The sequence below is a fragment of the Macaca nemestrina genome, chromosome 1 (assembly GCF_043159975.1).
Source record: "Macaca nemestrina isolate mMacNem1 chromosome 1, mMacNem.hap1, whole genome shotgun sequence".
NCBI lineage: Eukaryota > Metazoa > Chordata > Mammalia > Primates > Cercopithecidae > Macaca > Macaca nemestrina.
The window spans coordinates 202188415-202200976 of NC_092125.1; the positions used below are offsets into that span (position 1 = coordinate 202188415).

The 12562-nt window shown below is 54.4% G+C and overlaps 1 protein-coding gene across 4 annotated transcripts in view; it reads left to right on the top strand.

Annotated features, from left to right (window-relative positions):
• LOC105494620 (SPOC domain containing 1) overlaps positions 1–11844 on the top strand; it is a 28577-nt gene extending 16733 nt beyond the window's left edge. For 2 of the 4 annotated variants that reach the window (XM_011763199.3, XM_011763201.3), the window contains exons 2-15: positions 507–548; positions 1591–1767; positions 2068–2190; positions 2344–2398; positions 2721–2805; positions 3610–3769; positions 3887–4003; positions 5489–5614; positions 7993–8104; positions 8331–8481; positions 8790–8940; positions 9518–9607; positions 9893–10079; positions 11017–11844. In XM_011763199.3, the coding sequence (XP_011761501.2) occupies positions 507–548; positions 1591–1767; positions 2068–2190; positions 2344–2398; positions 2721–2805; positions 3610–3769; positions 3887–4003; positions 5489–5614; positions 7993–8104; positions 8331–8481; positions 8790–8940; positions 9518–9607; positions 9893–10079; positions 11017–11666 (2226 nt within the window). In that variant the 3' untranslated portion in view covers positions 11667–11844. Of the gene's footprint in view, positions 1–506; positions 549–1590; positions 1768–2067; positions 2191–2343; positions 2399–2720; positions 2806–3609; positions 3770–3886; positions 4004–5488; positions 5615–7992; positions 8105–8330; positions 8482–8789; positions 8941–9431; positions 9608–9892; positions 10080–11016 lie in introns of those variants that run through there. The other 2 variants (XM_011763200.3, XM_071096973.1) reach the window with 2 other exon arrangements.
• Positions 11845–12562: the final 718 nt, after the last annotated feature.

The following is a 12562-nucleotide window of genomic DNA, read 5'->3' on the forward strand; positions in this document are numbered from 1 at the left end:
TTTCCCTTTGATGGGCTTTTTTTTTTTTTTTTTTTTTTTTTTTTGAGACGGAGTCTCACTCTGTTGCTTAGGCTGGAGTGCAGTGGTGCAATCTTGGCTCACTGCAACCTCCGCCTCCTGGGTTCAAGTGATTCTCCTGCCTCAGCCTCCCGAGTAGCTGGGATTACAGGTGCCTGCCACCATGCTTGGCTAATTTTTGTATTTTTAGTAGAGATGGGGTTTCACCATGTTGGCCAGGATGGTCTTGAACTCCTGATCTCAGGTGATCCACCCACCTCGGACTCTCAAAGTGCTGGGATTACATGCGTGAGCCACCACACCCAGCCTGATGGACTTTTTTTAATTAACCATTTTCCCTTTGATGGACAACTTTTTTGCTATAAGTACAACTCAGTGAACACTGAACACATACCCTTTCAACAAGAATGTCTTCTTTTTGTGAATTCCCTGCCATGGCGTGGCTGGGTCCTGTGGATTCTAATCTCTGCATCCTCTTTCTCTCCAAGGAGGAAGTGAAAATACCCCATGGAGTGAAGCTTGTGTGTTACGTAGGTTTTTACGTTTTATTACTGCTTTCTTCCTCCGTTTCCTCAGGTGGGGTGGAGTGGCAGGGCTCCTCCACAGTAGATGTGGAGATCCTACCCCCACCCAGCCTGCCCTGCCCCAGTGGATCCTAGTGGTCCTCTCCCTCTATAATGTTGTAATGTTGGATCTTAGACTTTTAGTTTCCTGCAGACCTTGGAACCTGACCATTTCATGATCATTCATTCAAGGATTATTAGTCTTCAGACTCACCTACTTTTAAAACAATCCCCTATGGTTTGCAATAAGTGAAAAGAATTGAAACACACTTAAAATGGGCTAAAAGCCTAAAGAAAGCAAGAAAAGAGGAAGGAGAAGGGGGATCTTGTTACAATAACACCTTACTCTCTACCAATCCTGTAAAGGTACACCTGCCAGGCTCAAAGTTAACACTGAGCTTCCTGGCAGCCATAGCAAAAAGGGGAGCAGGATAGACTCCATAGTTCATTAGAAGAACAAAATCTGTGCACCTTGAAATGGTCATGAAAGGATTTCTTTAATCAGCAATAGAGGAGTGATCAGCAGCCTTACAGAGTGTAAGCCTTACAGATGACTACATTTGGCTGCTTCAAGGGAGAGGCAGACAAGTCAGTGACCCCTGAAAGGGTCACGACAGAGCTTTGAACAGGAGGAGGTGGAGTCAGAACAAGGCGTGTCCCTTCTGATGAGATGCATCTGTGGTCAGAAGGAGGGTGAGAGGGTCCTGGCACAGAGTCCAGCTAACTGTGAATGTGACTGGGGGTTAAGGGGGAAGTTGAGAAAGGATGGGGATGGAGACAGGCTCCTCTCTTGGGACAGAGGCTAGCCAGGTCGCAAGCATTCACTGAACACTATGTGCCAGGCCTTTTCCAAGCATTGGGAATTCAGGGGGAACCAAGACAGGCGTATTCTCTATCCTCAAGGAGCTTATAGCCCAGTGGGATATTACAATTACAGGTGAGGTGAGCACTCTGAAGGCGGGGACAGTGGCTGGCCCTGCTTGCTTCTGAAGTGCGATCTCCCTCGTAGCGGGGTTCCGGGCCAGTGATCCAGCTCCTGGGGGCCGTCAGCCACGGCCAGGCAGGGGGGCAGCTGCCGCCAAAGCTGGAGGTTCTGGAGGACCTGATGGAGGTCAGCTCACCCTCACCTGCCCAGAGGCTCAGAAGAAAGAAGAGGCCCATGGCGCAGGGCCCCGCTGGGTGCCAGGTACGGAACGAGCGATGCCATTTAATCCTGCTGGGAGAGGCACCTTCACACCTGATTCACAGAGATGTCCCTGAGGCTTAGTCAGAGGGTGCCACTTGCTTGCGGTCATTCAGAATAGCCAGAGGCAGGGTTAGACCCCAGCCTGCATGCCTGGCCTGGGCTCCATGTGTACTTCCTTCTGCAGCTCTGAATTCAGGGTGGACTGGCGGAGGGAGGGGCTGGGCCTCCAGTGCATCTGGGGAGGGAACAGTCCCTGGCCTCCATTTCCAGCTAACTAGCTTGTCTGCTCCCTGCCCCAAGGTTTTCCAGCCTCCTCCAGGAGGCACAGCAGGGGACCCTGGTGGCCTCTCTCACCCCTTCTACCCTCCAAGAAGCGGTTCCCTGGCCCTTGGCGACCCCACTTCGGACCCTGCGTGTCCCCAGGTGAGTGCTTCTGCCCTGGCCACGTGCCTCCTTCATTGGAGCATGGGTCAGGGAGGATATGGGAGTGGGGAGGTGACTAGAGGAAGCAGTGTCCCCTGGGCTGGAAGGCTGGGCCCACCAGAACAGCCTCAATTCCTCACACCTCCCCCACAGAGTGGCCCAATGGAGGCTGAAGAGGAGCCTCTGCTGGAGCGGGCAGAGGACTCAGGTGAAGGGCCCTGGAGGGAGCCTCCTCTGCTGGCCCCTGGCTTCCAGAGACTCTTGGGGTCTGGGGAGGACAAGGGCCCAGCTCCTGGCCCCAGCCCCTGCTACGACTCTTCTTTCCCCACATCCCATCAGCCTGTAGCTCCTCTCCAAAGGGGTGGGGGCCACTGGCTGCCTGGTCTTGGCTCCCAGATGGATAGAGGGAGGGGTCTAGGTCTTCGAGGGTGGGACCCCTCTCCGGTCTGCCTAAGCCCGTCAGTCTTGAGTCAGCCCCCTCCCCTTCCCCCTGGGCACCCCTGGGAGCTTGTGACACTCTCTCCCCACAGCTCAGCTCCAACAGGAGAAGCCATCCCTGTATATCGGGGTGCGGGGCACTGTTGTCCATTCCATGGAGGAGGTGCTGTGGACTCGGTGAGACCTTGCTCCCCACTCCCCTGACATCCCAAGGGCCGCCCTCACATGCCCCCATCTCCAGGGCCTTGCCACGTTCTAAGGGCTTCTGGGTGTCTGGCTAACCCTGTTTGGTAGCTGTGCCAGGTCTCTTGCCCACACAAAGAGCCAGTGGAGAGCTGAAATTTGAAGCTGGATCTCTCTGGCTTTAAGGCTGTGCTTCCCCACTCAGCTGCTGCAGTTCTCAGCCTCGGCTCAGGTCCATCCATGTCAATATCACCCGCAGCAAATACTTTCACACAGTGAGAGGTTGTGCTGGGAGCGGCTCAGAGATCTGAGCCCAGAGCTCTCATTTGCTGATGGAGAGACCAAGGCCCAGAGGGGGTCAGACTTTGCAAAGTCCACATAGCAAGTCAATGACAGATGACACCGAGGGCCAGGGCTCCGTTCCCTCCCCCTGACTCCTGCCTTACTCTGACCTGATCCCAGCTTCCTCCCCTCCATGCATCCCGTGGGCCAGAGATGGGTCATGAGCTGGCGAGTCAGACAATCGGGTTTCAAATCTTGCTTTTGCCACTAATTACACGGCTGTGAGTAAGCCCCTTATTTTCTCTGAGCCCCAGTAACCCCATCTGTAAAAGGCGAATGATCCTATTTCCTCCTCACAGAGTAGGGATGAGAATAAGTAGGTTCCTGCAGGGAAACACCCATGACGGGAACAAGTTGGCCCAGACCCTGCTGCCCACCCATTTGCCTCCCTCTGGGATGAAGTGCCTGGAGAGCCTCCTGGGCTCAGTGCCCCCCGCCCTGCCCTGGCCTCTACAGCCTTCAGGAGCTCCCAGACTTGGTGCTGAGTGAGGAGGTGGTGAAGGGCATCGCTGCTGGCATTGAGGCAGCCCTCTGGGACCTGACGCAAGGCACCAACGGCCGGTACAAAACCAAGTACCGCAGCCTGCTGTTCAACCTGCGGGACCCCAGGAACCTGGTGAGCAGGGCTTTGGGCTGGGCCGGGTCCCCTCTCTGAATCTCAGAGCCCCTGCAGGATGCTGGAGTGGGGGAGCTCTTTCAGGGTATGGTGCAGCCTTGCCCCCTACCCCCACAGGACTTGTTTCTCAAAGTGGTTCATGGAGATGTCACCCACTACGACCTGGTACGGATGAGCTCGATGCAGCTGGCCCCCCAGGAGCTGGCCCGCTGGCGGGACCAGGAGGAGAAAAGGGTGAGTGCTAAGCCCAGTCAGGATGGGTGAGGGGATGTGGGGGCAGTGTGGGTGGCCTGAGGTTGGAAGAGGGAGAGACAGAGACAGGGAAGGAGGGAGGAGGAATTCAGAAAGACAGAAACAAGGAAACGGAGAAGGCAGACAGGGAGTCAGAGAGACCCTCCCCACAAGAGAAACAGGAGAAGGGGTGGAAATGAAAGGGACTGGGGATGGAGAGCTTGGTAGAGATGTGACACACTTGGTTTTCAATGGAGCTGGACTGTGGGGTCGGGGGCTGGGGGAGGACTGTGGTGAGACCTGGAGTCTGGAGTCCTGAGGTACCTCTCTTCCTATCCCAGCTTCAGATGCCCTGGAAAAGACTGGAGGTCTTCCTGGTACCCCAGGTTGAGGGAGGGGCCCCATAGCCCCCAGGATTCACAGCTGTGTCCCCATGTACCCTGTGGCCGTGGGTCTTTCCCTGCCTGGGGTCTGCTCTGGGACAGGGAAGCTGTGGCACTGAGCGGGCTTTGGAGAATGCTCACCTCATATTTGTTGGTGGCCCAGTGAGAGAAGAAGGGACTGATTTAGGGGCTGAGGCCACTGGGATGGGGCGAGGCACTCCAGCCCCTGCTCTGGAAGACACCGAACTGATTAGAATGAATAACCAGAGTCCATCAGGTGAATCTGTCCACTAGAGGCTGAGCTTCTGTCCAGGCTTTGTGGGGGCCAGGGATCAGGACCGCCTTTGTAATTTGCGGGAGCCAGTGCAGAATGAAAATGTGGGGCCCTTTGTTCAACAACTGCTGAGAATTTCAAGGTGACAACAGAGTGCTAAACCAAGCGTGGGCCTCCTAAGTGCGGGGCCCTGAGTGATTGCACAGATCTCATGCCCACGAGGCTGATCCCCCCAGAGAGGAGCAGACCCCCTGTCCTCCAGGGGTTGTTAGAAAAGGAGAGACAGGTTTTCGGGAAGCATTGCAGGTAGAGTGACATTGATCGACAGTAAGACTCACAACTAGCATTTACTATGAGCCATGTTCCAGGCTAAGCACTCTATATATGTTGTTTAATATAGTGCTTTTAATTAAATTCCTACAGAACAGATAAACTGAGGCTTAGAGCAGCTAAGTGCTTGCCCCAGGCCATACCATCTTATGAATTTTATTAATGGCCCAGTGGGAACTCCAGAGCCTGCACTCTTTCAGCAACACCACACCCTTCCCAGAAGAGGATGAGGTACAGTCAGAGGTTGAACTGACCTGGGGTGAAAGCAAAATCTAGGAAGGCTTCCTGGAGGAGGCAGGACTTGAAGGGTGAATCAGTGGAATATGGAGAGGTAGCGCTAAGGGTGGAGGGCCTCCCAGGGGAAGGGTATGACGGAAGTAGAAGTGTTGAGGAGAGGGGAACCACAAGAGAGGGGCCTCAAGGGAGGAAAGTGAGCACTTGGGCTTTTGATGGCCAGAGGTCCCCTAATTGGGCTCAGCTTGGGCTGCTCCGCCTCTTCAGGGCCTGAATATCATTGAGCAGCAACAGAAGGAGCCGTGTAGACTTCCAGCCTCCAAAATGACCCACAAGGGCGAAGTGGAGATCCAGCGGGACGTGGACCAGACGCTGACCCTGGAGGATCTGGTGGTAAGTTGGAGCGTGACCTGGTGCTGGGCAGAGCCCATGCCTGGGGGTCCCACGCCTCGCCTCACCAGCGGTGTGGCCTTGGGCATGTCACCTGACTGCTCTGAGGCCCACTTTGTTTGTGATAAAGTAGGGACCGCGATCCTTAATGCATAGGGGAACATGGGGTGGGACAGTGCTGCTGGCACAGGCCTGCCAGTGCCTTGTCACTGTCGGTCCTCCTCCTTTTGGCCTTACCCCAAGGTCCCCACATGAGTGGCATTAAGTCCCATCATCATAGTCATCCCCAACCTCAGGCATTCTGCCCAGACCTCTGCTGGGAAGCAGCTGGCTACGCTGTTCCAGGCAGTGACTTTTTCAGATGGAAGGAATGAAGACCCACTGTATTCAGTGGATTGGTTTAGGGATGCTCCAAGCAGGGAACCACCCGGTGCCCTGGCAGTCTGTCCAGAGGGCCTCCTGGAACTTGTCCTCAGACCTGGAAAGCCAACAGGAGTGACAAGAGTCTAGGGGTCTTGGCGCCGAGGGTCTGCTCCATCCTTATGTCCATCCTGCTCCTTCCTCCCCCTTGGCCCCGGCTTGCACATAGCCTGACATGGTGACTCAGCAGCCCCAGAATCCGTGAAGCCATCATCTCAGACTCCTGCAGTTGATTAGAACTTTCCCTTGGCTCCCTTCGGTCATTCTCAGAAGGCCACTCTGGCTGTAGTTGAGTGTTGTGTGCGTCAGATGTTCACCTGGGTCTCATTAGCTGCGTGTTCAGGAGAGGGGTGCAGGGCAGGTCCCTTGAACTATATTCAGTCAGTCAGTACATTTATGGGCACCTACCAGGTGCCAGGCACGGTTCTAGGCACTGGGGAAGTGACAGTGAACAGACAGAAATCCCTGCTCCCCACTCCTACCACTAATATTCAGGCCGATTGGGAGAACTTCTACCTGTGCCAAGAGGAGCCCCAAGGGGTGTGGCTGCTCCCCAGTCTAAATCAGTTTGTATTCCCTGAACAAACTGAAGGCAATATAGGAGATAAACCTAGATAGCCCCAGAGAGGAAGAGAGAGAGGAGGTGGGAGGGGAGGGGAGGGGAAAATAACACATGATAACAATCTTTACTGTTTATTGAACACCTGCTATGTGCCCCTTTACAAGCAGTGTCTCATTTACATCTCACAATGGCCTAGGAGATCGGTGCTATTCCCTGGCCATTTCTGGGGTGCGGAACCTGACGCCATTTACACAAGGTCACATATGTGTGGTGGGGAAGCTGAGATTTGAACCCATCCTGTCTGACTCCAAAGCCTGTGCTTTGAGACTGTTCTGGAGGTGGTTGATAAGAGTAGAGTTTCAAAATCGTCTTAAATCGTCCTAAAGCAATGATTGTTTTATGTTTAAAGCTATTTCTAGTATGAGGAAAAAAAGTGATTTGGCAATAGACGTCAAGAGTCTTTAAAATGTTCCTTATCCCTGATTCTGTCATCTGCTTCTGAAATCTTATCCTAAGGACATAATTTAAAGTTTAGGAAACTACTTTCTGCACAAAAATGTCCTCACTGCTATTTAGTAATAGTAAAAACCTGGAAATGACCCAAATGCATAGCAACAGAAGTGAGGTGTCCACTCCAGTCTCACCCCATCACAGCAGTGTCTATGGGGACTATATGACGTGACAAACGCCTCTGCTATTATTAGTGGACAAAAAGAGAACACTAAGTTGAATATTTTATCCCAGCTATTTTAGGAAAAGGACCCCCAAGCCCCGTGTATAGAAAATGATTATAAAGGGCAGGGTGCGGTAGCTCACGCCTGTAATCCCAGCACTTGGGGAGGCCGAGACAGGCGGATCATGAGGTCAAGAGATCAAGACCATCTTAGCCAACCAACATAGTGAAACCCTGTCTCTACTAAAAATACAAAAATTAGCTGGGCGTAGTGGTGCACGCCTATAGTCCCAGCTACTCAGGAGGCTGAGGCAGAAGAATCGCTTGAACCTGGGAGGCGGAGGTTGCAGTGAGCCGAGATTGAGCTACTGCACTCCAGCCCGGGCAGCAGAGCGAGACTCCGTCTCAAAAAACAAACAACAACAACAAAAAACCAAAAACCAAAAAAACAAACAAACAAAAAACAATAACAAAAGAAAAAGATTATAAAGGAATACCTAGAATATCAACAGTGGTCTCTGAGTGGTGGGACAAGAAGGGATTTTCTTTTTAATTTTCAAGTTTTGGTGTTTTCCAAATTTTCTTTATGAGTTCACAGTATTTTCGTAATAAAACAACATTTATTATTGAGAAAAATAAACCACATCCTGGGGCCCTCTACCCATGGAGGGCTCCTGGCATCCCCAGCCACCTTCTCAGCCTACCCCTCTGTCTTCTGCCTCCCAGGGACCGCAGGTGTTCATGGACTGCAGCCCACAGGCCCTGCCCATCGCATCAGAGGACACCACGGGGCAGCATGACCACCACTTCCTAGACCCCAACTGCCGCATCTGCATGGGTGGGAGGGGACACGGGAGGGGTGCAGGGGTGGCGGCCAGGCTGGGGCTGAGCATGCAGTTCAGCAGCAACAGGGATTTGTGGCCTGGGGAGAGGGTGGCAGAGCGGGGGTGCCTGTGCCCCAGGTCACCTAGAAAAGCACCTGGTTCAGCCCTGGCTCTAAAGCCCTGGACTGGCTTCAGTGCCACTGCTGCCCTTGTTTCAGCTCCTGCCTCTGCTATTTGTAGACCGGGAGTCCTTGAATGAGCTGCTAGGCTCCTCCAAAGCCGCCAAGAGCTGTGGGGACAATATCTTCCAGAAAGCCCTAAGCCAAACTCCTATGCCTGCTCCAGAGATGCCCAAAGCCAGGGAGATGCCTCCCACAGAACCACAGGACAGGTGTGGGGTTGGGAGCAAGGAGGTGGATAACCCAGCAGGGCTGAGCGGGAGGCCACCAGCTGGGGCAACAGACATAGCACTGGCTTTTTCTGTGTGGCCTTGGGCAAGCCTTCCCTCCCTTGGGAGCCTCATTTTCCCCATCTATGCAATGGAACTAATCATCCCAGCCTCCTGGCTGCCCCCTGCACAAGACCAAGCTTGGGCCAATGTTCCAGTCCCCACAGTGGGGACACAGGATCTGCTCTGAAAAGAAAGGAGGTGCTGGGGAAGTCCTCATGGCCTGCTCTGTCTTCTATCCCTCCCTCTAGGGTTCCTCCATCTGAGCTCCAGGTGTCTGCTGCACCCACAAAGGCCCTGCCCTGCATGCCACCCTGGGAAGGGGTTCTGGACATGTTCTCCATCAAGCGGTTCCGGGCCAGGGCCCAGCTGGTCTCGGGACACAGCTGTCGGCTCGTCCAGGTGCACCTGCCTTCCTCGCCAGGGACTCCCTTACACACTGACCAGCCTAGGCAGCCTCTCTCTTTTGTTTTCCTCTCCTCTCCCCTCCCCTCCCCTCCCCTCCCCTCCCCTCCCCTCCCCCCCCCTCCCCTCCCCTCCCCCTCACATTCTAAAACAAGTCATGGACACTCCTCTCTGTGCCTGGCCCTGTGCGAGGCATGGGAGTAAATGAGATGTTGGTCCCATTCCTACAGAGACAAACAGGGCGAAAGACTCCTTGTCACCCAAAGCACATAGCAAGAAGGGCCCAAAGGAGGGTTTTAAGAGTGATCGTTGAGTGACTTAATGATCAGCTAAAGTGTTGGATGAGGGCAGAGGATAGAGGAGGGAGGGAGGGGCTTCGGAGAAGTTGTAGATTAGCCAGGAGAGGCTGCAGACCTCCATGGGGCAATTAGAGCTTTCTGGGCAGCCACCGAGGGTACTGGAATACTGCCTGCCCATCTTTGCCACAGGCTGCAACCTTCCAGGTGGCTGGGAATGCGTCCACCCCGAGTGGTGGGAAGCTGGGGGGCTGACTGGCCATCCTTCCTGCCCCCAGGCTCTGCCCACCGTGATCCGCTCGGCAGGCTGCATCCCCTCCAACACTGTCTGGGACCTTCTGGCCAGCATCTGCCCAGCCGAGGCCAAGGTAACTGCCCACTCTTGGGCATCCCTTCTTTTCCTAGCACCTTACTCCCACCCTTGTGCCCCCTCCCTCTCCATTTCCGGAGCAGAGGCCTGGCTTGGATATCTGGCTCTAGTTCCCAGAGTGACTGCAGACTCACTGTGTGACCCTGGGCAGGTCCCTCTGTTTCCTCCTCTGGAAGATGGGGACATACTTTCTTATGGGGTTCTCAGATTTCAGGGAGCCCAGGGGTGTTGGCAGGAGCAGAGGATGACTGCACTTACAGCTGCTCTCCTCCTGCCACCTCAGGACGTCTGCGTGATCAGACTGTGCCCACATGGGGCCCGGGACACCCAGAACTGCCGCCTGCTCTACTCGTACCTCAATGACAGGCAGCGCCACGGTCTGGCCTCTGTGGAGCACATGGGGATGGTCCTGCTGCCCTTGCCTGCCTTCCAGCCCCTGCCCACCAGGCTGCGCCCTCTGGGGGGCCCAGGTGAGTGCCCAGTCCCCATACCAGACCCTGCCTCTGCTCATTTGGTGACCAGACCAGGCACGGTTGACACAGTTACCCAGCAGAGGCAGGCACATCTCAGAAGGGAACTCCTTACCCAACCAGGCAAATGTGAGAACAATGACAGCAATAGCTGATGCTTGGATATCATGAACTGCGTGCCAGCCATTGTTCTAAAAGCTTTACCTAGACGAATTCTTGTAGTCTCAAAATCACTCTATGAGAATGGTACTGTTAGACTAGACTCTCCATCTCATAGACGGAGAAACTGAGGGAGGAAGAAGGCAAGTGACTTGTCGAAAGTCACACAGCCAGTCAGTAGCAGAACTGGGCTTCACTCCCAAGCAACATGGCTTCAGAAACCTGGCCCCTAACCACCACACCACACTGCCTCTCAAGGTAGGCACCCTTGAAGAGAAACTCCTGGGACACCCAGGCAGCAGGACAGAGGCAGGACCTACACAAACTTGACTGTAACTGTCACCTCAGAGAGGAGGGAGAGAGGTTTCACCACAGCCGCGGGGGGACCAAGCTCGGCCTCTGTGCACAGACACCCTCCACGGTGTGGCTCCGGAAAGCAGCGAGGGTGGCGGTGGGGCTTTACCCACTCCTGAGCAAAGCGCTTGGCCTTTCGACGCTCCATGTCCTGAGACAATGAGGTAGACTTTGAGTCTGTAGAGTCTTCAGGTCAAACCATCCATATCCCAGCCTCAGCTGGATGAGCCTTAATCCCACAGAGCTCAAATCTTCCAAGACAGTCCCATCTTCCCACTTACTTTTCCCAGCATCTCATGGGCCCCATCTCACTGCGGAGAAGCCCTTCCTGGGATCTAGCCTCCAGATCTGCTGCAGCTAAGCTGAACACAGTTCTCCCTCACAGGCCTTTGGGCTCTTCCTGTCTCCCCTCTTCTTTTCCCAGGTCTGGAGGTCACTCACTCAAGTCTCTTGCTGGCTGTGCTGCTCCCCAAGGAAGGGCTTCCAGACACAGCAGGGTCCAGCCTCTGGCTGGGGAAGGTTCAAAAGATGGTCTCCTTCAACAGTAAGGTGGAGAAGAGATACTACCAGCCAGATGACAGGAGGCCGAATGTGCCCCTGAAGGGCACCCCTCCCCCAGGAGGTGCCTGGCAGCAGAGCCAGGGCAGGGGCAGTATAGCTCCAAGGGGAATCTGTGCTTGGCAGAGGCCCCCCAGAGGCAGGGGGAGGCTCTGGCCAGAGCCTGAAACCTGGCAGGGTCCTGGGCGAGGGCAATGGCCCCCAGAACCAGACTTGCGCCAGTCCCAGCATCCCTATTCAGTAGCACCAGCTGGTCATGGCTTTGGCCGTGGCCAGCACCTCCACAGGGACTCCTGTCCCCACCAAGCCCTGCTCCGGCACCTCGAATCCCTGGTGACTATGAGTCACCAGCTCCAAGCCTTACTGTGCCCCCAGGACAAGAGCTCCATTTCCTGCCCTCTGCAGTGTCTGTCCAGCCCCCTTGCAGCTCCAGAGCCCCCTGGCCCAGCCCCTGACTCCTCTTTGGGGATTACAGATGAAGCTGGCTCTGAGTGTCCCTTCCCTAGAAAGGCCTGACCCTCCTTACCCACCAGAATGGGTTTTGATGCCCTCACTAGTGTTGAAGCCTGTTCCAGAGAGAGACGGGGCTGCAAGGAGAGGATGGTTAGCTCTACCCACCTGCCCTGTTTGAGCTTCTTGTTTGACAGTGTTTGCTGTTGATTTTTTTGTTCAATAAAGAATTTGGCAAAATTGGGATTGCATCTGCTAGCTGGTCAGGAGAGCCCCTGGTCCTGGTCCGATGGTTGGGTGGGTGTGTCAGTGAGTGTCTTGTGCACAAATGTGCAGCCTTGCTCATTGCTGATCTGAGGTCCTGAACCATCACTGTGCCCCAGGGCACAGCTATTGCCACGGTAGTTTCTGGAGGCATTTTGCAAGTATTCTGAACTGGAAGGAAGAGGAAGTGGTGGGAAAGACAGTAGGACCAAGGTTGGGGGTGGAGAGAGAAATGGACAGAGCCTTTTGGAGGATCACAGACATCAAGAGATTGCTAGAGAGAAAAAAAGAGCAAGTTGCAGTGGTTTTTAAATTTTTCAGTTAATACTAAGATCTTTTTCCTTTGACTAGATGGGGAAGGACAGTACATACCTCCACCCTATTCCCTCCGAGTCTCTGTGTCTATGTGCTTCTGGGGGATCTCTGTGCATGGGTGTGCCTGCAAGCATGCGTGAGTATCCGTGTGAGTTTCATGGCCTGCCTGTGTGTAGGTCTCTGTTGAGGAAGTCAGGAGATCCAGATTGAGTGACTCCTCTCTGTATCTCTTGCCAGATCCCAGAGACTGGTATTAGAAAGTGTCAAAGGTCTTAGCCTTGGTGGTGGGCATTCAGGGTGGGGTTGGAGACTGCTATTAGGGTTGGATGGTGCTGCCTTGCCTTGGGGCTAGAATAATCTTCTAACAGCAGCTGTAACTGTCA